This window comes from Schistocerca nitens, chromosome 2 (assembly GCF_023898315.1).
Source record: "Schistocerca nitens isolate TAMUIC-IGC-003100 chromosome 2, iqSchNite1.1, whole genome shotgun sequence".
Taxonomy (NCBI): domain Eukaryota; kingdom Metazoa; phylum Arthropoda; class Insecta; order Orthoptera; family Acrididae; genus Schistocerca; species Schistocerca nitens.
In genome coordinates, this window is record NC_064615.1 from 871443949 (window position 1) to 871469059 (window position 25111).

Sequence of the window (25111 nt, forward strand, 5' to 3'; positions counted from 1 at the left end):
CTGAGTTTCAGGGAGAGCATAAGGGAACAATTGACAGGAATGGGGGAAAGAAATACAGTAGAAGAAGAATGGGTAGATTTGAGGAATGAAATAGTGAAGGCACCAGAGGATCAAGTAGGTAAAAAGACGAGGGCTAGTAGAAATCCTTGAGGAACAGAAGAGATACTGAATTTATTGATGAAAGAAGAAAATACAAAAAAGCAGTAAATCAAGCAGGCAAAAAGGAATACCAACGTCTCAAAAATGAGATCGACGGGAAGCGCAAAATGGCTAAGCAAGGATGGCTAGTGGACAAATGTAAGGATGTAGAGGCTTATCTCACTAGGGGTAAGATAGATAATGCCTACAGGAAAATTAAAGAGACCTTTGGAGAAAAGAGAACCGCTTGTATGAATATCATGGGCTCAGATGAAAACCCAGTTCTAAGCAAGGAAGGGAAAGCAGAAAGGTGGAAGGAGTATATAGAGGGTCTATACAAGGGCGATGTACTTGAGGACAATATTACGGAAATGGAAGAGGATGTAGATGAAGATGAAATAGGAGCTGCGATACTGCATGAATAGTTTGACAGAGCACTGAAAGACCTGAGTCGAAACAAGGCCCCAGGAGTAGACAACATTCCATTGGAAGTACAGATGGCTTTGGGAGAGCCAGTCCTGACAAAACTCTACCATCTGGTGAGCAAGATGTATGAGACAGGCGGAATACCCTCAGACTTCAAGAAGAATATAATAATTCCAATCCCAAAGAAAGCAGGTGTTGACAGATGTGAAAATTACCAAACTGTGAGTTTAATAAGTCACAGCTGCAAAATACTAACGCAAATTCTTTACAGACTATGGAAAAACTGGTAGAATCCAACTTCGGGGAAGATCAGTTTGGATTCCGTAGAAATGTTGGTACACGTGAGGCAATACTGCCCCTATGACTTATCTTAGAAAATATATTAAGGAAAGGCAAACCTACATTTCTAGTATTTGTAGACTTAGAGAAAGCTTTTGACAATGTTGACTGGAATACTCTCTTTCAAATCCTGAAGATGGCAGGGGTAAAATACAGGGAGCGAAAGGCTATTTACAATTTCACAGAAACCAGATGGCAGTTATAAGAGTCAAGGGGCATGAAAGGGAAGCAGCGGTTGGGAAGGGAGTGAGACAGGGCTGTAGACTGTTCCTGATGTTATTCAATCTGTATATTGAGCAAGCAGTAAAGGAAACAAAAGAAAAATTCAGAGTAGGTATTAGAGTCCATGGTGCGGTTCGAAGACGACATTGTAATTCTGTCAGAGACAGTAAAGGACTAGGAAGAACAGTTGAACAGAATGGACAGTGTCTTGAAAGGAGGATATAAGATGAACATCAACAAAAGTCAAACGAGGATAATGGAATGTAGTCGAATTAAGTCGGGTGATGCTGAGGGAATTAGATAGGAAATGAGACACTTAGAGTAGTAAATGCGTTTTGCTATTTGGGGAGCAAAATAAGTGATGATGGTTGAAGTAGAGAGGATATAAAATGTAGACTGGCAATGGCAAGGAAAGCGTTCCTGAAGAAGAGAAATTTGTTAACATTGAGTATACATTTAAGTGTCAGGAAGTCGTTTCTGAAATTATTTGTATGGAAGTGAAACATGGATGATAACTAGTTTGGACAAGAAGAGAATAGAAGCTTTCGAAATGTGGTGCTACAGAAGAATGCTGAAGATTAGATTGGTAGATCACATAACTAATGAGGAGGTATTGAATAGAATTAGGGAGAAGAGGTGTTTGTTGCACAACTTGACAAGAAGAAGGGACCGGTTGCTAGGACATGTTCTGAGGCATCAAGGAATCACAAATTTAGCACTGGAGGGCAGCGTGGAGGGTAAAAATCGTAGAGGGAGACCAAGAGATGAATACACTAAGCAGATTCAGAAGGATGTAGGTTGCAGTAAGTACTGGGAGATGAAGAAGCTTGCACCGGATAGAGTAGCATGGAGAGCTGCATCAAACCATTCTCAGGACTGAAGACAACAACAGCAACATTTATGTGTACTGAAGAGTGTAGTGTGTGTTTGCGTAGCAGTTTCTCAGGTATGTAGGTAAAGTACTATAAAATTTTGTATTTCTCTATTAAATAGTTTCTTGTTGAAACTCTCAATATCTTTCCTACACATCAAATCAAGTTATTTGAAAATTGTATGTTACAAGATGAATAAATCACATTTCACCTACCCTACCTGACATATGCACACCTCAGTCGGATGTAGTGCAGGAACATGTATTTGCCTTTATTAGTTGGTTAGCCTTGGTAAAGGACTATATCTGAAAGATTAGGGCCAGTTTCTGTCTTATTTATGTGTGTGTTCAGATCAGCCAGATGAAACTCCAACGAGTTTTTTTATGTGAATAGTAATCAAAGCTGCAGTTTTTGATTGAGAGTTCTTCTGACAGTGTGAGGTGATTCATCTATCCAGCTTGCTCTGTGAACATGAACATATGTATCCAATCAAAGATATAGTAGTGAACAGAACAAGGCCAATTTCAATAAATCTTTTGAAAACACTACATTTTAAGACTTTTGTTATGATAAATGTAATGTACCCTTGTGGTTTTGTGTGGCATGCATTCAGATTCAATGGTGAATAATGGAGAAGGACATAACTTTGACCTTTGAATGCCTTCTAAAGTTCTACAAGGTATACGTATCAGTGATATATTGTATCAACTCTCTAGGTTTGATATGTGAATATTGCTGTGATGTAGTGACTCCTGTCAACTTTAATCTTCCATACACAGTTCTCTGCTTATGACTCAAGTAAATGCAGTGGTAAAGCATTGGAATCAGATTTTGGAGTATTAGATTTCAAATCTCTACTGGGGAGTACAGCTTTGGGTTTCCAATATGTTCCCTAAATTGATTAAAATCAGTGCTGGTATTGTTTTCTTGGAATAAACGTGGCCAATTTCCTTCACTACACTTGGTGGCCAATTTCCTTCACTGTCCTTGACTTAAGTGAATTAATGACCTGTTGTCACTGGAATGTAAATTATTTTAGTTTTCCTTTTTTATTCACTGCTTAAAATCTATGTGACAATTCATACACATATGAAAATTAAGAAGTTGACATTTGGGAACAGAATTTATGGGATTTTCATTAAATTCAGATGTCTTCTCATGTTGCATGCCACTGGACTACTGCCTTGTTTCTTCCATCTGTTTCTGTAATATATGAATTGTTGATAGAAGTCATCTCACACACAATTTATAAAGGAAAACAAATTCCACTTTAGTGCTCTACTTACCAGTGACTAAAGTGTTCAATAATTAAGAGACACATCTGGAACTATTAAACTCAGTTCCCATTTCCTTGTTTTATCAACTGATTATTAACATTTTGTATAATCAGTTTCTTAACATCATTTTTCAGTTTTTATTTCCATCTTCCATTAATAAAACACTACACATTAATTTTTCTTTCTTGGTGCTGTGCATGATCTTGTATATCTCTTCATCTCATTTACAATTGCTGATAACATGAAGTGTTATTGAGTAACTTATCTTATGACTTTTATCACGACTGAAGTACTCATGTAATGCCCCATCTGTCAATCATTGTTTTATAAAATCCAAATGATAAAATATCTGTTATCTCTATGACTACATAAGTTGCACATATCTTTGAATAAAGCTCACATTGGATAGTTGCAGCATTTTGATTAACTGTTCCTTAAGGTATTTTTTCTTTTGCGTATGGTGAGACTTCAAAGCAGTATGAAGATTTTAGCAATTTTTGTAACAACTGTACTTCACTACTCCATGATTTTAGGATTTGTGAGTATACTTTGAAATTCACTTTGTCTTATTTTAATAGTAAGCTGAGCATTGTAACATCATTTTTCATGCTTCTGCAAACGTCACTCTCCTTACACGTAACTATCTCACAGCATTATGTTAAAAATCAATGTTTTTCAATAAATCTGCTGCTTATGTTATCCGGTTTTATCTTATGGATTAGATGTTACTTCTTGTAACACAATATGTCCATAATGTAAGCAGTCTTCTGTATTAACACCAATAACCTGCTGGACTTTGACCTAAAATATTTTGAATGATTGCTGATATTTTTCTGCGAAAGGAACTCTTCAATCTGATTTAATTCAGCTACATTCCATTACCAATATTTTACTTTTACTCTAAATCTACATCTACATACACACTCTGCAAACTGCTGTGAAGTGTATGGTAGAGGATACTTAGCATGGTGCCACATGTTAGAATTTTGTCCTATTCTATTTGCGTCGTGAGCATAGGAAGAATGACTGCTTAAATTCCTCTATGTTTCTTGAATTAGTATAATAGTGTCTTTTTTATCCCTAAGGGAATGATATGCAAGGCTGAAACATATGTCTGGATTCTTCACTTAACATGAGTTCTCAAAATTTTGTACTAGATTTTCAAGGGGTAACTGACATGAATCTTCAGGGAGCTGTCAGTTCAGGTTTTTCAACATTTCTATAACAATCTCCAATGAGCTAAACAAATATGTGGCCATTTGTGCCACACTTCTTTGTACACATTCAATATATACTGTTAGTCCTATTTGGTATTGTTCTCACACACATGAACAATAATCTAAGATCTAAGGAATCTGAGAGCTGTTCCCTTTGTAGAAGGGCTGCATTTTCTTAGTACCCTGCCAGAGAACCAAAGTGAGTCATCCACTTCATCCACAACTTCAACTGTATGCTCATTCCATTTCATAACCCCACAAATTGTTGCACACAGGTATTTGCATGAGTCAACTGATACCGTTTGTAATTCATAAATGCTGCAGTCATGTGATGCTGTGCTTTGCATTTTGTGAAGTACACTATTTCACATGTAGCCAGTCTTTGCACAGCTTTGAAATATTATCCAGATCTGAATGAATGTTAGTGTACTTTTCTTCAGACAGTACAGTACTTTATTGTAGATATCTGCAGCACAAGCAAAAAGCTTGAAGTCACTACTAATATCATCTTTCAGGTTATTGATACACAACATGAACAACAAAGGTTCCAAAACACTTCCTTGGGCCACCTGATGTAACTTCTTTTTCTGGAAATGACTCTCCACGTCAGATAACATATGTATCCTTCCTACCAAGAAATCCTGAATCAAGTCACAACTCTAGTTTGAGACCCCATATTGTCATATGTTTATTAATAAAAGTTGGAATGGTACCACATTAAATTCTTTTCAGGTGTCAAGAAATGCTACGTCCACATGATTGTCTTGATCCATGGATTTCAGAACATCATGAGAAAAAAGCATAAGTTTGGTTTTAAAGGATTAACACCAATCCTGTAAAACCAAACTTAAGAATCCATGCTGGTTGGCAGGGACAAAGCCAATACGTTTGAGAAACTTCATTATGTTTGAGTTCAGAATGTGTTCTAATATTCTACAACTGATGGATATCAATGAGACTGGACAGTCCTTTTGTGAATTACTTTTGCTAACCTCCTTGCACACAAGTGTGATCTGAGCTTTCTTTCACTCGCTGGGCACAGTTCTTTTGTTCTACGAATTTCCAGCTTTTTTATTTTTATTTTTAATTTTTTTTATTTATTAAAAATTGGTGTTTACTCACTGCAAGACAGGCATATCATCAAGCTTTGGGGTCTTCTTTAGATTTAGTGATTTTAGCTGTTTCTCAAGGCCACCAACACTAATATATATTTCACTCATTTTTTGCAGTGCTGCAAGAATTAACTGGGGCAATGTTCATGTGTTTTCCTTTGTAAAGGAACATTTGAAAATGGAGTTCAGATTTTCTGCATTTGCTTTGCTGCCCTTAATTTAAATTCTGTGCATCCATGAGTGTGTGAACACTAATTTTGGTATCACAAAAAACCTTTACATATGACCAAAATTTCTTTGGCTTTTGTAAGAGATCTTTTAAAAAATTCTTCATGTATTGCCCTCTTGACAGCTAAATTCATTTAATTCAGCATATCTCAATCAATGGTCATATATTTTGTTGTACACCTGTTGTGCAGAAGTTGCTATTTCTATAGAAATTTCTTTACGATAGCTGTATGCCATGGAGAGTCGGTACTATCATGAACTACTCTTCTAGGTACATGTATATCCAGTTTATGATCAACTATTCTATTGCATTTCAGTCACAATTCTTGTACATGCTTCTGCCCAGATGTTTAAGTCTGGAACTGACATGTGAATCTTCCTGCTTGTTTGACCTACTCTTTGTTCTTTAGTTATCATTGTTTCTATAATGGCTGCCTGGTCTCAGTTTCAGTAAGAGCATCCTCAGAGCAGCCAGGTCTTTTTATTGCCATTAGAGCGAGTATATTTCCATCATGAGTGGGCTTCTGAACTACTCTTATCTGGGGTAACATTGCCCCTTTGTATGTAACATTGGCCCAAAGTAAAATAAAGTTTCTGTCACACACAAGTGATACCTATATAAACAGATATCCATGTTTCTTCATGTAAACAATGGGTAGCAGCACTAACTATGTTGTTTATGCATTCATTATGCAGTTCAAAAATTTGCTACTACAACTGCTGTTGTTATGTGACAGGTCTTTTAGACGAAGCAGAACAGTGACGTTTGAGCTTTCATCTGCTCATCTGTCTTTTTATTTTTGGTTATGAATTTTTGTTATTGCTGCATTTGCTTTGACTTAGGTGTGAAACAAAAACTCTCTAATTCTTCATTTTGGCACATAGTAAAGTCTATATTTCCAATAGGGTAACATTGTCCTAAGTGGTCCTAACAATTTTAGGCTGAAGAGTTGGTTATTTTGTTACCTGCCAGGACGTATTCTAAAAATGTATTACTCTTTTAAACAGAATTATTTCCCAATACATTGATAATAGTTTCCTGTGCTACTAAATGAAATGGTTAATGGCCTAAGAGAGACCTTAGTACAAAACCTTATCTCCAGGTTTGAAAATCATAATACTGTCTCAATAAATAGGCAGAAGCTTCTAGAACACTTACCAGTCATCACAAATAAGGTTGATATGGTAGGAGAGGCAGTCTTAGAACTGCTAGAGAAAAAATAAGTGGGCATTTAACATCTTCAACTAATGCTAAGAAGGTGTATTACTGGGAGGATGTTGCACAAAATAAAACAACCCATAAAATCTCTTAAAGGAACCTATTTTCTGTTCCTGAACTGCACAGCTTTGTGTAATCATTTTTTGTTACAATTTAAATTCTGGTTTTATTTTGAAAGAACCTAATAAAAATAAAGTAATTAGAATTTTTTGCTGTTTATTTTATCTCTTTAAATCAAACAATGAAAAATCCAGGATGGAATGTAACAATATTATGAAAAGGAAAGTTGCTACTCACCATGTAGCAGAGATGCTGAGTTGCTGAATTGGTTTCAGTTGCCTGAGACTGCAGTCGTTTGTGTGAGTTGCGTTTGTGTGTGTGTGTGTGTGTGTGTGTGTGTGTGTGTGTGTGTCTATTGTTGACAAAGGCCTTAACAGGCGAAAGCTATAATTGTGAGTCTTTTTGTTGTGCCATCGTTTGAGTTATTTAACTCAGTTTCTGAAAATAAATAAAATACTGAGCTTTAGTAAATATATTATCATTTTTGGTTGGTTTAACATGGGCTCAGTACATTTTTAGCTTACTGTGAACAAATTTGAACATGTGGGGCAACGTTATCCCAAGGAAATTCATCCCAATTTTCTGAAAAATTGTTGCAGGTGTAAACAGTTTCCAAAATACGATAACATCAGATTGGTTCAGTCACACATGAGCTGCATCTACTAAAAACATTATGCTGCAGTTTACCAGCACTGTATCAACTAATCAAAGCTTAACATAACAAAGAAGATGGAACAGTGGGCTAATGTAACCTCAGACGATGGTATCCATGCTACGAAGTTTTCAGACAAGGCATTTAACAATGTTTCATTGGATGTCTTGCCACACTCACCATTTACAAAACTGTAATTATCCCATGGGATTCTTAGGTAATTGACATCTCCCCAATGAAGACAATGTGATTGGGATACAAACATACTAAGAAACTGCGGTTTTCTCTAAAGTTTTGCATGCTGGTGTGAGTCAAGTGATCATTAATAAGTTTCAGTTACAAGTTTATGCCCACCCCACCATGGATACAGAATCTTTATCAAATAATCTTGCATGCAGCTTAGTTTTTATGTTGGTGGATTTAAGTTTGCTGTCTACTGCAGCAAACACACTAACTCCATTTCCCATTAGGTTATCCCTCTTGGATTTAACAGTTTTTCTGTATCTAGTACTACATTGGCTCCATTGCAGTTTAGGACTGCTACTAACCCTGAGACTTCATTGTGAATGTTTCAGTGATTTAAATTCAATTGTTTCATCAGTGGAGTACACTTCTTTGAGTCTTATAGAACTGTTTTGGAGTTTCTTACAGCTGTCATTATTTTGACTGGATGGCGAGCTGCCTAAGATAAAAAGACCCTTGTTTATACTCCACCCTCAGTCAGCCAACTGAGTAGCAGCCTCTAACATGTAATGCACCCCTAATGTTCATCTTCAGCTGCTTTTTGAAACACTGCTGCTTTTTGAAGTCATTTTCCAATCTGACAGAATTACAGTGTCACCAGAAAAACTAAAAATGCTTTAATTGCTTCAATTGAAACCTTGATTCTCTTTCAAACTTTCTCCTTGTTTTCCTTCACAACTACTGCTTTTCAATGACATTTGCCATCTCTGATGGCATTGCAGTGGCATCAGCAAACTTAAAAATGTTTTAATTCCTTCATCCCAAACTCTAATTATCTTCCCAAAGTTCTTCTTGATTTCTTTCACAACTTTCTTAATGAGGAAATTACAGAAAGGCAGGAAATTAAGGATGGGAAATGTATAAACTGAAAGATCCAGTGGTTCTTAGGGTTTCAAAGGGAGCATTAGGCAACAACTGGTTGAAACAAAAGGAACACAGTACAATAGAAAACAAATGAGTAGCCTTGCAAAATGAAATATTGAAGGCAGCAGAGAATCAGATATGCAAAAAAACACAGCCAAATAAAAATTCTTAGATAGCAGTTGAGGTACTGAATTTAAATTGATAACAGAAGAAAGTATAAAAACGCAGCAAATGAAACAGACAAAAGGGAATACAGACATTTAAAAAGGGAGATTGGCCTAAAGTTCAGAAATGCAAAGCTGGAAGGCTAAATTAGTTACAATGTTGTCTCACCCCCTTCTCAGCCATTGCACCACTTTTATGTATATCAGCTCGTAACTAAAGTTTGGTTTCTATACCAACTGTGAATAACGGTTGGCTCCCTGTACCAAACCCTTGCTATTTTCAGAATCCCCCCAAGAACCATGGACCTTGCCATTGGTGGGGAGGCTTGCATGCCGCAGCGATACAGATGGCCGTACCATAGGTGCAACCACAACGGAGGGGTATCTGTTGAGAGGCCAGACAAACGTGTGGTTCCTGAAGAGGGGCAGCAGCCTTTTCAGTAGTTGCAGGAGCAACAGTCTGGATGATTGACTGATCTGGCCTTGTAACACTAGCCAAAATGGCCTTGCTGTGCTGGTACTGTGAATAGCTGAAAGCAAGGGGAAACTATGGCCGTAATTTTTCCTGAGGGCATACAGCTTTACTGTATGGTTAAATGATGATGGCGTCCTCTTGGGTAAAATATTCCGGAGGTAAAATAGTCCCCCATTCGGATCTCCGGGCGGGAACTACTCAAGAGGACATCGTTATCAGGAGAAAGAAAACTGGCGTTCTACAGATCAGAGCATGGAATGTCAGATCCCTTAATCGGGCAGGTAGGTTAGAAAATTTAAAAAGGGAAATGGATAGGTTGAAGTTAGATATAGTGGGAATTAGTGAAGTTCGGTGGCAGGAGGAACAAGACTTTTGGTCAGGTGAATACAGGGTTAAAAATACAAAATCAAATAGGGGTAATGCAGGAGTAGGTTTAATAATGAATAAAAAAAATAGGAGTGCAGGTAAACTGCTACCAACAGCATAGTGAACGCATTATTGTGGCCAAGATAGACACGAAGCACACGCCTACTACAGTAGTACAAGTTTAAATGCCAACTAGCTCTGCAGATGATGAAGAAATTGATGAAATGTATGATGACATGAAAGAAATTATTCAGGTAGTGAAGGGAGACGAAAATTTAATAGTCATGGGTGACTGGAATTCGGTAGTAGGAAAAGGGAGAGAAGGAAACGTAGTAGGTGAATATGGATTGGGGCTAAGAAATGAAAGAGGAAGCCGCCTGGTAGAATTTTGCACACAGCATAACTTAATCATAGCTAACACTTGGTTCAAGAATCATAAAAGAAGGTTGTATACATGGAAGAAGCCTGGTGATACTGATAGGTTTCAGATAGATTACATAATGGTAAGACAGAGATTTACGAACCAGGTTTTAAATTGTAAGACATTTCCGGAGGCAGATGTGGACTCTGACCACAATCTATTGGTTATGAACTGTAGATTAAAACTGAAGAAACTGCAAAAAGGTGGGAATTTAAGGAGATGGGACCTGGATAAACTGAAAGAACCAGAGGTTGTACTGAGTTTCAGGGAGAGCATAAGGGAACAACTGACAAGAATGGGGGAAAGAAATACAATAGAAGAAGAATGGGTAGATTTGAGGAATGAAATAGTGAAGGCAGCAGAGGATCAAGTAGGTAAAAAGATGATGGCTAGTAGAAATCCTTGGGTAACAGAAGAAATATTGAATTTAATTGATGAAGGGAGAAAATGTAAAAATGCAGTAAATCAAGCAGGCAAAAAGGAATACCAACGTCTCAAAAATGAGATCGACAGGAAGTGCAAAATGGCTAAGCAGGGATGGCTAGAGGAAAAATGTAAGGACATAGAGGCTTATCTCACTAGGGGTAAGATAGATAATGCCTACAGGAAAATTAAAGAGACCTTTGGAGAAAAGAGATCCGCTTGTATGAATATCATGGGCTCAGATGGAAACCCAGTTCTAAGCAAGGAAGGGAAAGCAGAAAGGTGGAAGGAGTATATAGAGGGTCTATACAAGGGCGATGTACTTGAGGACAATATTACGGAAATGGAAGAGGATGTAGATGAAGATGAAATAGGAGCTGCGATACTGCATGAATAGTTTGACAGAGCACTGAAAGACCTGAGTCGAAACAAGGCCCCAGGAGAAGACAACATTCCATTGGAAGCACAGATGGCTTTGGGAGAGCCAGTCCTGACAAAACTCTACCATCTGGTGAGCAAGATGTATGAGACAGGCGGAATACCCTCAGACTTTAAGAAGAATATAATAATTCCAATCCCAAAGAAAGCAGGTGTTGACAGATGTGAAAATTACCAAACTGTGAGTTTAATAAGTCACAGCTGCAAAATACTAATGCGATTTCTTTACAGACGAATGGAAAAACTGGTAGAAGCTGACCTCGGGGAAGATCAGTTTGGATTCCATAGAAATATTGGAACACGTGAGGCAATTACTGACCCTACGACTTATCTTAGAAAATACATAAAGCAAAGGCAAACCTACATTTCTAGCATTTGTAGACTTAGAGGAAGCTTTTGACAATGTTGACTGGAATACTCTCTTTCAAATTCTAAAGGTGGCAGGGGTAAAATACAGGGAGTGAAAGGCTATTTACAATTTGTACAGAAACCAGATGGCAGTTATAAGAGTCGAAGACCATGAAAGGAAAGCAGTGGTTGGTAAGGGAGTGAGACAGGGCTGTAACCTATCCCCAATGTTATTCAGTCTGTATATTGAGCAAGCAGTGAAGGAAACAAAGGAAAAATTCGGAGTAGGTATCAAAATCCATGGAGAAGAAATAAAAACTTTGAGGTTTGCCGACGACATTGTAATTTTGTCAGAGACAGCAAAGGACTTAGAAGAGCGGTTGAACGGAATGGATAGGGTCTTGAAAGGAGGATATAAGATGAACATCAACAAAAGCAAAACGAGGATAATGGAATGTAGTCGAATTAAGTCAGGTGATGCTGAGGGAATTAGATTAGGAAATGAGAAGCTAAAAGCAGTAAGTGAGTTTTCCTATTTGGGGAGCAAAATAATAATGAAGTAGAGAGGATATAAAATGTAGATTGGCAATGGTAAGGAAATCATTTCTGAAGAAGAGAAATTTGTTAACATCGAGTATAGATTTAAGTGTCAGGAAGTCTTTTATGAAAGTATTTATATGTAGTGTAGCCATGTATGGAAGTGAAAAATGGACAATAAGTAGTTTGGACAAGAAGAGAATAGAAGCTTTTGAAATGTGGTGCCACAGAAGAATGCTGAAGATTAGATGGGTAGATCGTTTAACTAATGAGGAGGTATTGAGTAGGATTGGGGAGAAGAGAAGTTTGTGGCACAACTTGACTAGAAGAAGGGATTGGTTGGTAGGACATGTTCTGAGGTATCAAGGGATCACCAATTTAGTATTGGAGGGCAGCGTGGAGGGTAAAAATCGTAGAAGGAGACCAAAAGATAAATACACTAAGCAGATACAGAAGGATGTAGGTTGCAGTAGGTACTGGGAGATGAAGAAGCTTGCGCAGGATAGATTAGCATGGAGAGCTGCATGAAACCAGTCTCAGGACTGAAGACCACAACAAACAAACAACATTTTCAGAATATCAAAAAGTGAAAAAGTGTGCTCCAGTTAACATTGTCAAAAGCTTTCTCTAAACTGACAAATGCTGCAAACATATGTTTGTTCTTCTTTAACCTATCCTCCAAGATAAATCATAGGGCCAGTATGCCTTGCTTATTCCTACATTTCTCTGGGATCCAAACTGATCCTTCCCAAGATCAGCCTTTACCAGCTTTTCCAATCAACTGTAAATAATCCATGTCTGTATTTAGCAATCATTGCTTATTAACCTGACAGTTCAGTAGTATTCACACCTGTCAGCACCAGACCCCTTTTGGAATTGGAATTATGACATTATTCTTGAAATCTGAGGGTACTTCATCTTGTTTCAAATATCTTGAACACCAGGTGGAACAGTTCTGTCATTGGTAGCTTGCCAAAGACTCTCAGAAACTGTGGTGATCAGCCCTCTATCAAATTCTACCTGATTATTGTATCTCCCACTTCATCTTTGTTTATATCCTTTTTCCTTGCTGAAATGCTGTCTTGAAGTTCATTTCCCTTGTATTGACCTTCTATATACACCTTTCACCTTTCCCTTCTTTGCACAGTACTGGTTATCCATCTGAACTCTCGATATTTATACAGTTACTTCTCTTTTCTAAAAAGGTCTCTTTAATTTTTCTATAAGTGGCAGCTATTTTCCTCGTAGTTTTACATGCTTCTACTACCTTGCAGTTATTGTCTAGGAACACCTGCATATTAGTTTTGCTTTTATTGTCAGTCTCATGTTTTGGATTTCTGTATTCCCTTTCGCCTGCTTTTTTTTATGTTTTTTTTTTCTTTTGTTGATTAAATTCAATTTCTCATGTGTTAGTTAACCATTTATATTGAGCCTTGTCTTCTGTCAGTTTGATGCTCTGCTGCCTTCTCCATTTTATCTCTCAGACATATCATTTGTCTTCCATCATATTGCTTTCTCCTCCTTCAGTCAGTTGTTGCTTTATACTTCCTTTGAAACTCTCAACAACTTGCGATTCATTCACTTTTTTGTGTCCTGGCTCCTTAATTCCCTACCATTCTGCAATTTCTTTAGTTTTAATCTACAGTTGATAGCAATACATTAAAGTCAGAGTCCATATCTGCCCCTGCAAATGTTTTGCAATTTAGAATCTGGTTTTCAAAAATTTATTTCTTGTCATTATAGAATCTGATGCGGACAGTGGAGGTTTGCTAAGAGAGATTAATAAAGCTGTGTATGAACTTATTTTATTAATTAAAATAACTGGCTTTCTTTATAAAGACTGACTTTTCACATGCAACAAGAACAATACAAAGAATACTACTACTGCAAAGAAGACACAGATAAACAGCTGTGCTTACATAACTAAACACATAAATAAACGCTATGCACTAGTGGTCAGAATATGAGCATAAATAAGAACAAGAACTGCAAACACACACAAATGCAACTACGCAAAACCTTTCTGACACTCCCACTGTTTAAATGATTGCATTTACCAATTAACAACTTTTAGCTTTGAGCACAAATATACAAATTTTTTATAGTTAATGTTTCAGTCAACAAATCAGCAAGTTGTTCTTTGATACACATATAAACAACTTCTCTCTCTTTATACTGCACTTTTTCACATAAGAAATGATAGTGTACATCTATATGTTTGGTCCGAATGAGATATTCAGGATTTTTTGACAACTTGATTGGACTCTGGTGGTCATTTTGTAACATAGTTGGTTCTTTACACTTGATTCCCAGGCCACCTCATAAATTTCTCAGCCAAACTGCATCCTTAGCAGCAGTAGCATCAGCTACATATTCAGATTCAGTTGCACTTAGAGCAACAACCTTTTGCCTCTGAGAAGTCCTGGTTACAGGACCACCAGCCAAAAGAAAATCAAATCCTGTTGTTGACTTTTGTGATGCAAGATCACCTGTGTAGTCAGCAGCAGAGAAACCAAACAGCTGCATTTTGCTAGCACTGTTTGAGTGCTCTGTACCATAATCTGGTGTTTCAATTAAGTACCTACAAATTCTTTTCACTGCTTGCCAATGTGCATAAGTATGGCTGTTCAAAAATATGCTCACACTGTTCACTGTGAATGAAATATCTGGTCAAGAGAAACTGACAAAGACATAAGAGATCCAACCGCTTCACGATACGGTACTTTTTCACCACTAAACTCTTCATCATTAGGTAATAGACTCACATGAGTATCAGCAGGAACACTTAAACCTTTTGCTTCAGACATTCCATTCAATTTCTCAAGCATTCTTCTCACATACTGGTGTTGACATAAAACATTTCTTTGCCACACAATTTCGCTCAATTTCCACTCCAACAAGCAACGACCTTCACTCACAGTGATTTGAAAGACTTCTTTTAGTGATGCAACAACTTTATGGATTGCTTCCGTTGACTTTGATGCAATAAGACCATTAGCTACAAATAATGCTAACAAGATACCATCATCACTGAATAAACAAGGATCAGCATCAGTTGCTTGAAACCTATAATGTGAAAGAAAGTCTATAAATTTCTTGCTCGAAAACCAAGGAGCTTGCTTAAGTCTGTACAGTGATTTCTCAAGTTTGCAAACTACAGGTTTCTGTGTTTGAACCACCATTCCCTCAGGTATATCCATGTAAACTTCTTCTTCAAGTTTTACATACAGAAATGCTGTGCGAACATTGAACTGTGACAATTGCCAAGAAAACTCTGAGTGAATCATATTGTATCACTGGTGAAAATGTCTCATTGTAGTTAACACCATAATCCTGTTTGAAACATCTTGTGCACAGCAGTGCTTTGTACCAAATAATCTTACCATCTGTGTCAAATAAAACCTTGAACACCCAATCTGAGTCAATAACTCTCTGGCTATTAGTTCTAGGAACTATCCTCCAGTTTTGTTGTCTTCATGAGCTTTCAGTTCTTCTTCAATTGCTTTGTTCCAGTGTTTTGAGTCAGGACCAGAAACTGATTCTTTGAAGCTGTGTGGATTATTATACTGAGCAAAACCAGCTTCATATCTTGCTGGTTTGTTGATAGCAGAACGATTGACAGCACTTTGGTAGGTTGGTCTTCAGTTTCCAGTTTAGCCCTATTTACATCATTTTGTGAAATGTCCATCTCTTTCTGTGCTTGCCCTTTTCCACCATTAATTTGCTTGTGCCAATCCATGATATCTTGTTCTTTGTCAGTCTTGAAGTTTAAGTATGTGTTATCAACTTCTTGTTGTGCAGACACCAAGCTGTTGCTAACCTCATTGAATGTGACATCCGATCTCAACTTGGTCCACATTTTGTGGGCTGTCTCACAAACCAACAGACCATGCATTTGTGTATTGTCTACTGATGTGGAAATCAGTAACATACCTTTTGCATTTTCTTTTGCCCATGCTTACAAGGCAGCATAGTTGTCTTCATTAGGTTGACCTTGAGTACCAATTACAACATTGAGAATTCTGTAAGCTTTTAAGATAGCAGTTATCTGGATTTTCCATATCTGATAATGTTTCGTGTCCAGCTTCTTGTTGTGCAGACGCCGAGCTGTTGCTAACCTCATTGAATGTGACATCCGATCTCAACTTGGTCCACATTTTGTGGGCTGTCTCACAAACCAACAGACCATGCATTTGTGTATTGTCTACTGATGTGGAAATCAGTAACATACCTTTTGCATTTTCTTTTGCCCATGCTTACAAGGCAGCATAGTTGTCTTCATTAGGTTGACCTTCTGTACACCTTTAAGATAGCAGTTATCTGGAATTTCCATATCTGATAATGTTTCGTGTCCAGCTTCGAGATGTATTATGAAGACACTTCAGCCATTAGAGATTCCTTCTCCCTTCTTTTCATCTGAACATGTCACAGTCAAGATAGGGAAAATTTACATCAAATAACAACTTTCCTCATGCAAACCAAGCAATGCCTGCACCCATAACCTGATGTGGATAGTGGAGGTTTACTAAGAGAGATTAATAAATCTGTGTATGAACTTACTTTATAACTTTTTATAACTGGCTTTCTTTACAATGGATGACTTTTCACATGCAGCAAGAACAATGCAAAGAATACTACTACTGCAGAGAAGACAAAGACAAACAGCTGTGCTCACATAATTAAACTCTAAGCACCAGTGGTCAGAATGTGAGCATAAACAAGAAAAAGAACTGCAAACACATGCAAATGCAATTATGCAAAACCTTTTCAACAGAATCTATCTGAATCTGACATTATCCTTGAAAACAATGTAGTTTAAATTGATTTGAAGAGTGGTTCAGATCACATATATTCTGACCAGATCTATTCAGACTGGGCAAAAGTTTAAGTTTGTCTATATTTCCAGTTTGACAATACCTACTGGATATTTCTGACTGGGCAGCGACAATTTCAATGTCTCAACATAGTCATATAGAATGTGTTCCACTTGCCATGAGATGCTTTCAGCTGTAAACAGAACCCGTACCCTCTACTGATAGCTTTTTTTAAGATCTACACCTACATCCATATTTGCAGTTTCTTAATCATGGTGGAGGTATGGCAGAAGGTATGTTCCATTGTTTCACATATTAGTCCTTCCCATTCCATACAAGTCTGGAGTCAAGGAAGAATGAATGCTTAAAAGCCACTTTGTGTGCTGTAATTAGAATAAATTTGCCTTTCTGGTCTCCATGGAAGTGACATATATGGGACTATATCATATTGCTAGATTCCTCACTTAATACTGACACTTGAAACTTTATAAATAGGCTCCTGTGGATAGGTGGCCTGTATCTTCAGTTGTCCGCCAGTTCAGCTTTTTCATTATTTCCATGGTTCTCTTTCATGTATCAAACAAATCTATGACCATTCATGCTGTCCTTCCTTGTATCCATTCAGCAACCCTATTTATTGTATGCACATAAAGCAAATATAACAGCCTTTGAACACACCTCTGAAGTTTTAGGAAGTTGATTTATGTAGGATCCAAACAGCAATGGATGCAATAGAGACTCTTATAGGGTTCATCATTTTATGTCTCTCTACTGCGAATTACCTTTTATTTCCATGTTGTGGTTTTTCAATGTGACAGCCTGCTTTCCACTTTCAGGAGGAGTACAGTTAATGCTGCAATGGTTTACTCAAATTTTAAATCCACACAATCATAGACACTGGTGAAGGCACAGAGTATATAAATAAAACAGTTTTGGTTATTTATCAATGTAAGGATTTTGTTTTTGAGATAAACAGCTTCCTCTGCAGAGAATCCCTGATTAAAACTAAACAGAGAGGCATTTAGTATCCTGTGGGGTGAAAACAAGGAAGTGTTCAATTGTAGTCCATTTTTTCAACATTTTTGAAGGCACTACAACAAGTGAAAATTATCTGTAATTGTAAGTCAATTTCTTTTCATTTTTAGTAGATCAGCATGACTATTGCATGCTTAAATCTGCCAAAAATATGTCTAGGTTGTTGAATGATGACTAAGATTACTCATAGTTAGTTCTGTTAAGTTGGCGTAGAAATTCTGTACTCTGTCAGAATAATTAACAATTACCAAAAGAATTGGCTCCTTTTAGCAGCATAATGATTTTGATCATAACTTGGATTTTACATTTTTGAAACATATTATTTTGGCCACATCTACTATTTAGGAACTTAATTTAATTCATATTATTACTGTTTTCATTTTTTGTTGTTTAAAAGCTCCTGATTGTTTTTTTTTCTGTACTCTCAATGACTTATTTTTTGAGCAAATTGTATCTATATCTCATTTCTGTTATGAGTAAAAAAGTGGACCATTTTAAAATTTTTTGTGGTAGTGGAGTTTACACTTTTGGATACAGTCTATCTTCAAAGTTAGGTAGCAATTTTTCCCTGGTGCAAGATGCCTTAATCACTTGACCCTGCTCCTATTTAATTATATAGCCTTGTACTAGTTTTGACCGTGTAATAGAAAATACTGAGATAGTGACCAAGGCTTTGAGCGAGGAGGGTCAGATGTTGATAATTGAGGGAGCAGGCAGTAGCCCAACTGAGAATATAGAATATAAAATTAACAGTGATTGTAATAAACTAGGCTTAGCATTTCCACTTATGAACGTGAGTTATGTTGAGGTTTTGTGGTAGCATCATCAATCCTGGATAAACTGAGCTGCCAGGTAAGAAAACCAGAAATTAGCCAGGTTGCTGCTGACATCAGGTGGCACTCACATCAGTTCTGTGGCAGTTGCTGCTCTTAGGACGTGGGAAATGGCCTTCACCTTAGCAGGAAGGGGAAAGGTAGATAGAAACAGTAGATGAACTGACAGCTGAAAATATAAGAGGGGGAAATGAGGAGAAAGGGAGACCGTCACCAGTGGTGGAATTCCTGTGATTACAGGTGTGAGAAGTGATACCTTTTTAGGGTCAATAATGCATTAAGATAGAAAGTTTTAAATGAGGTTGAGATGCACTAAAGAAACTTGTTTGAATTTACTCACTGTAATATGTCATAATCTTAGAGGACTAAAACCTGGTTAATGAATTTCTTGTATCTTCACCTGATCTAGACCATTAAAAGGAACATGTTTGTTTGTCTGAGCACCAAGTAAATTCAGTAATCCACATCTTAAACAAAGAAAACTATTTATTAAGAGTGTATATCTCTAGGGAAAATACAGAGAAGCACGGAGTCATCTTGTATGTAAAAAATAACATGAAGTTCATGCCCATTGAAACTAGTAATTTCCACTTACATCAACAACTGGAGGCATGTGCTTGTGAATTGCTGCTGTTGGAAAACTCATGTATGAGGGTTGATTGAAAAGTAATGCCTCTACCTTCATTACTTGGGTTTGGTTGGGAATATTGTAATAAAGCAAATGCAGAAATAATCCTTAGAATGTGATCTTTAATTACCAATATTCACTTTTCCACATAATCACCAGTCAATTGTATACATTTCTGCCAATGATGAATAAGTTTTCTGAAGCCTTCATGGAAGAAGTTGACACTGTTTCTGCAACCACAGTCTCACAGTTCTCTCAACATCTTCATCAGAAGCATAATGATGGCCCCGCAGGTTGTCTCTTGTCAAAATTGAATGGAGAAAGGCATCAATTTCATTCTCATAATGCAAGAGGAGTTCCTGGCAAATTTCAGGTACGTGCGCTTTTGTTTCAGGAGTCAGCATCTGGGGTACTTATCGTGCACAGATCTGATAGCCAAGGAAAGTGATAATGTGACCCATACGTTCTTGTGAAATGCTGATTGTGCTTGCAGTTTCTCTCTAAGTGATATGGCGATCATCCTGAATCAATCTGTCAACATTTTCTTATGAAACTCAGTAGTTGGTATCACAGGACATCCAACTCTTTGTTTTTCATGCAGATCAGATGTTCCCGCCTCAACATCTCTAAAGGCACTAACCCAATGATGCACAGTACTCACATCAACACAAATTCCTTAAACTTCTTTCATTCTCTGATGAATCTCCTTTGGGGTGACACCTTCTGCTGTCAAGAATTCAAAGACTGCATACTGCTTAAATCGCATTGACTGACCATCTGCACAGTGTTCCATACTTGACACTGTAACAAAACAACTGTTCAATGCTAAGACTTCCCACCAACTGGAGCTGTAGAGAAGAGGCTACAGAACAAGCCAGTCCCTGCCACATACCAATGCAGCCAAATGTTGAAGAGTTATGAAGGTGGAGGCATTATGTTTCAGCCAACCCTCATATAATTGTATAGGGCAAATGTTGGTGTGGGGACAGCAACCAGCCACAAATTTACTTTCTGTTCTTTCATTCAAAGGGTACTGTTACCAGTTTTGAATCGTTATGATTCATCTTCAGACGGTTTACACCCTTTCCTTATAACATGTGGTGCATTTTTTACAGATTAATTGTCATAAAATATAAATAATACATAATTATAAGCACACCACACACAGATGGTTGCTTAACAGATTTTCGTTGGATGTGACTTATGTGAAATGTCGGTTTGGAGTGTTTGTTTTCATAACATTCATTCAACAAATGTGGATACATTCCCACTGCATTCTTATTGTTGCACACTTAAATTTTTCTTACTGAACACTTTAGACTTGTCACTGAAAATATTTCTACTATGCACCACATGTTTTGAAACATACAAAGAGCTTACAAACATATGAATATCAAAGATGCTATGATATATTGTAACATTTGAAGACATTCTACATTTGGAAAAGGATCATATATTCACTTATGCAACTGAAATGCTTTTTACACTAGTACAGAGACATTGATTCTGTTACATTAATTATGAAGTTGTTCCTCCTTTTTTTAAAGTACTGTATAGGTAAAATAGTACATTATTTCATTGCATTTAGCATCATGAGGATTATAGTAACATATAAATTTGCTACTTGATCTGCAGATAGGCGTAGGAATATTATTTGCTTTTGAGGTTGGAAAATATTTTGGAAATTTTTCAGGAAAGGCGTGTTAGCTAACTCTGTTTGTTCATTAAGGATATAGTTTGGGGTGCTTTTTTGTGTATATGTATTTCTATTTCTTCTAATGTATTCATAGTGGCTCCTTTTTCTGCTAGATTTAAAATTTTTAAGTTGTTCTCAATGCTTCTCACTGAATGGTTAACTTCAGCAATATGGGCTGCAAATGCAGATTTGTTCAAGTTTCCATTTCTTAAAGCTCAGTGTGTTCTTTGTATCTAATTTCAAAGCATCTGCCTGTCTGTCTAATGTAGAATTTTGGGCATGTATCACATTTGATTTTGTTGCTGTCCCAACACCAACATCTGTCTTCAAATAACAGCCACGTTCTCCAACCATGTCATCATGTGACAAAATTGAATTGTATAGGGATTTTAAAAAGTAAATATATTTAAAAACAAAGATGATGTGACTTACCATACAAAAGCGCTGGCAGGTTGATAGAAACACATACATACACACAAAATTCTAGCTTTCGCAACCAATGGTTGCTTCGTCAAGAAAGAGGGAAGGAGAGGGAAAGACGAAAGGATGTGGGTTTTAAGGGAGATGGTAAGGAGTCATTCCAATCCCGGGAGCGGAAAGACTTACCTTAGGGGGAAAAAAGGACAGGTATACACTCGCACACACACACACATATCCATCCGCACATACACTGACATCTCTGCCCAAACTCTTTGTCTTTAAATATGTCTGCTTGTGTCTGTATATGTGTGGATGGATATGTGTGTGTGTGCGAGTGTATACCCGTCCTTTTTTCCCCCTAAGGTAAGTCTTTCCACTCCCGGGATTGGAATGACTCCTTACCATCTCCCTTAAAACCCACATCCTTTCGTCTTTCCCTCTCCTTCCCTCTTTCCTGACGAAGCAACCATTGGTTGCGAAAGCTATAATTTTGTGTGTATGTATGTGTTTGTTTGTGTTTCTATCGACCTGCCAGTGCTTTCGTATGGTAAGTCACATCATCTTTGTTTTTAAATATATTTTTCCCGCTTGGAATGTTTCTTTCTATTATATTCATATCATTGATTTTAAAAAGTAAATCTATCTCTATCCCTCTACTATACTCATATTTTAAAAAGTAAGTTACACATGTTGAGTGTCAGAAGAGATTATATATTCCTTGTTTCCTACAGACACAGATCTGTTATGGTATAGATAACAGGGGCATCACAGAATATGACTGAAATTGTGTGGCAATGTGCAACATACTCTGAAGTTGATGTACATGGGGCATTACAGGTCTGGTGGATAAAACACCTAAATTTCATACAGATTCACCATGAAATTCACCATATAATGCAATATTGTGCATGTTTGTAGTGAAATGGTACCAATAATTTGACCAAGGTTGCACAGACATGAGTGATGCTGATAAGGAAGTCCAGATTTTGCTCCAAGCAATTTCTGTCTTCTCTGCAAGTTGAAAGAACATTTGGTGGTGGTGGAGGAGGGGGGGGGGGGAGGGATTTCAACAACAAGGACATTCACATAGCAGTTCTTGAATTGCTCTATGACCAAGGAATGGCTTTCTGTTGTTGAGGAACTGAACAATTACAGGGACTTGGTGACAATAGAAAAATAGTTATCTACTTTTGTCACTTTGATGTGCAGTGTGGTATTCAATAAAGTCTATTTGGCATGCCAAAATGATGTGTACTTCACTTTTCAAAGTTCCCTTGTATTTTTGCGTGTACACTGATGAATTAAAGCATTACGAGAGTCACATTGAGAAACTTGGGCAGTGTACACAATGAAACAGCATCTTCACATCTTCAGAATGGGGAATAATCACTACAGATGTACAACAGGAACAGAATAGATGGAATTTCAGCAGACTTGTCTTACATTCCAGAACATCACATGGAAATCACTGAACCTGAACAGATTTGTCTTGATGGAAAAAAGGAACTATCATATTATGATAGAATCAATAAGAAGAACGTTGGAGTGACTATATATGCAAAAGATGGAGTTATGTCCCACACCCTTCAGATTCACTGTTGTTGTGTTGTATGGCTTTTTGAACACTGTACCACAACAGTTGATCAGCTTGTAGAACTGTTACTTGTAGTACTGGCAGTTTAAAGGCCAGCAGGATGAAGTATCTTATGTTTCATAAAACAGATAGAAACAGATTTAATAAACTTATGCAGACTTAAATGGAGAATCATTACTCGTAGAAACTTTAGTGTTAATTCCCTGTTAGGTAGTATTGACAGAGAGCACATAGAGTTGTAGATGTTCAGCTTTGGATTATTTGCCATAGGAAAGTTCCTTACTAGTATTGCAGTGCATAGTTCAACAGCTGCTGACAGTTTGTTTGTACATCCAACTGTCCATTGTGATTTAGCTGTGAGCCCAATGATCAGTGATTCATGGGAGCATGATGATCAGCTCTTGATAAAATATACTGGTTATTTTGGTATACATAACCAAAGAGAAGTATAATGTTGCAGAATCATAAATAATAACTCAGTCAAAGTGTTTACAGAGAAATCATGAGAAAAATGCTGGAAACACACTTATAAAACAGTATTACTGGAAAATTCAACTGTTTCTTAAAACATATTCCTACAGTGTTTTGAGTCTTGTTTTATTCTAAAACATAAGGCCAAAATTGAACAGAAGGAAGGTAATGGGTGGATATTTTCTGAAATTTGGGTAGCTTGTTCTGGGAAGAGATAACTTTATTTAGTTCAGAGGACAAACTGTAGTCCAGATTTCAAACTCCATTAGCACATGTGTTGTACAATCCTCCAGTCAGTCAGTAAAAAAGCAAAACTCATGTGCTGCACTCAAAAAATAAAACCAGCCAAACAGTCAAAGAAACTGTTTTAGAATACTGTTAAACAAGAAACACCAGACAGTGGCCTACATAAAATAGAGCCCACACAAAAGAGCTGTGCTAGAAGTAGCGACACTTTCAAACTTGGCTGCTAAATTCAATGACAGCTTCCTTGCAGTGGCAGCAAACACTGCAATACACTAATAAACAAACCCAGTACAGAAGCATTAGATATACTTGTGCAGACCATGCATATGCCATCAATAGGTATTATTTAATTATTGGTCCAAGAATCAGTTCCATACATTGTTTGTACATGTGATATAGGACAGTGGTAAACTTAGTTAGTTTACAATACAGTAGTCATTTTGACTACATTGTTGACATAATAAAAATGCATAATAATGTAGGTTGGTGTACTACATTGCTTCTACATGTGATAACAGCGGTTATTAAGTGAGATGACATGATAAGCACAATGTAAACTATATTATGAATTGACAATTAGTGAAATTTGGTAAATGACGTTTGCTTATTATGATGTTCCATAAACTCAGACAAAGAATAGAAGCAGTGGTCAAGCAAGAACTGTTTTAACTTTATTTTAAATGCATTTAATGTTGGTATGCATTTTAGGTAAGAAGGCATATGGTTATATAACATAGCTCCAGAATGATACACTCCTCTTTTGCATAAGTTTGTATTTACTGTGTTCCTTGGTAGGTTCATCTTCTGTCTAGTTTCATATGTGTGTATATCATAGTTGTGTTTTAAGAGATTTTCCTTTTTTAAGATGCTCCCTTTTGTGAAAATTAGTATTTCATATATATACAAGCAAGGCAGTGGCAATATTTTCAGAGTTTTGAAAAAGGGGTCTACAGAAATCATTACATTTAGCATTTTTTATCACCCTGATAATATTTTTATGCATTTTAAATGCTTTTGTAGTATTTGTGGAATTCCCTCAAAAAATTATTCCATACATAAGTAGTGAGTGTATACTCCAATGATAAATTGTCAGCACTGATGATCAGCTTGTATTTTGAGTGAGGATCCTAACAGCATATGCTAATGAATACAGTCTCTTATTTAAATTTTCAAAGTTTCAAAAATACAGCTTCTAAGGAAATTACAAATCAATCAGATCACTAAAAAGTAATAATTCAGCTTACTGTGATGCTATTTCAATTTGACTATTAAAATCTTGGCCAATGGCCTTACCGCGGTGGTAACACCGGTTCCCGTCAGATCACCAAAGTTA

The 25111-nt window shown here is 36.9% G+C and overlaps 1 protein-coding gene across 1 annotated transcript in view; it reads left to right on the top strand.

Moving 5' to 3' along the window:
• Window positions 1-3660: 3660 nt before the first annotated feature.
• The window catches only part of LOC126237152 (uncharacterized), a 235017-nt gene continuing 213566 nt past the window's right edge, over window positions 3661-25111 (top strand). The window contains exon 1 of the mRNA XM_049946997.1: window positions 3661-3812. Within this exon, the coding sequence (XP_049802954.1) occupies window positions 3732-3812 (81 nt within the window). The 5' untranslated portion in view covers window positions 3661-3731. The remainder of the gene's footprint in view (window positions 3813-25111) is intronic.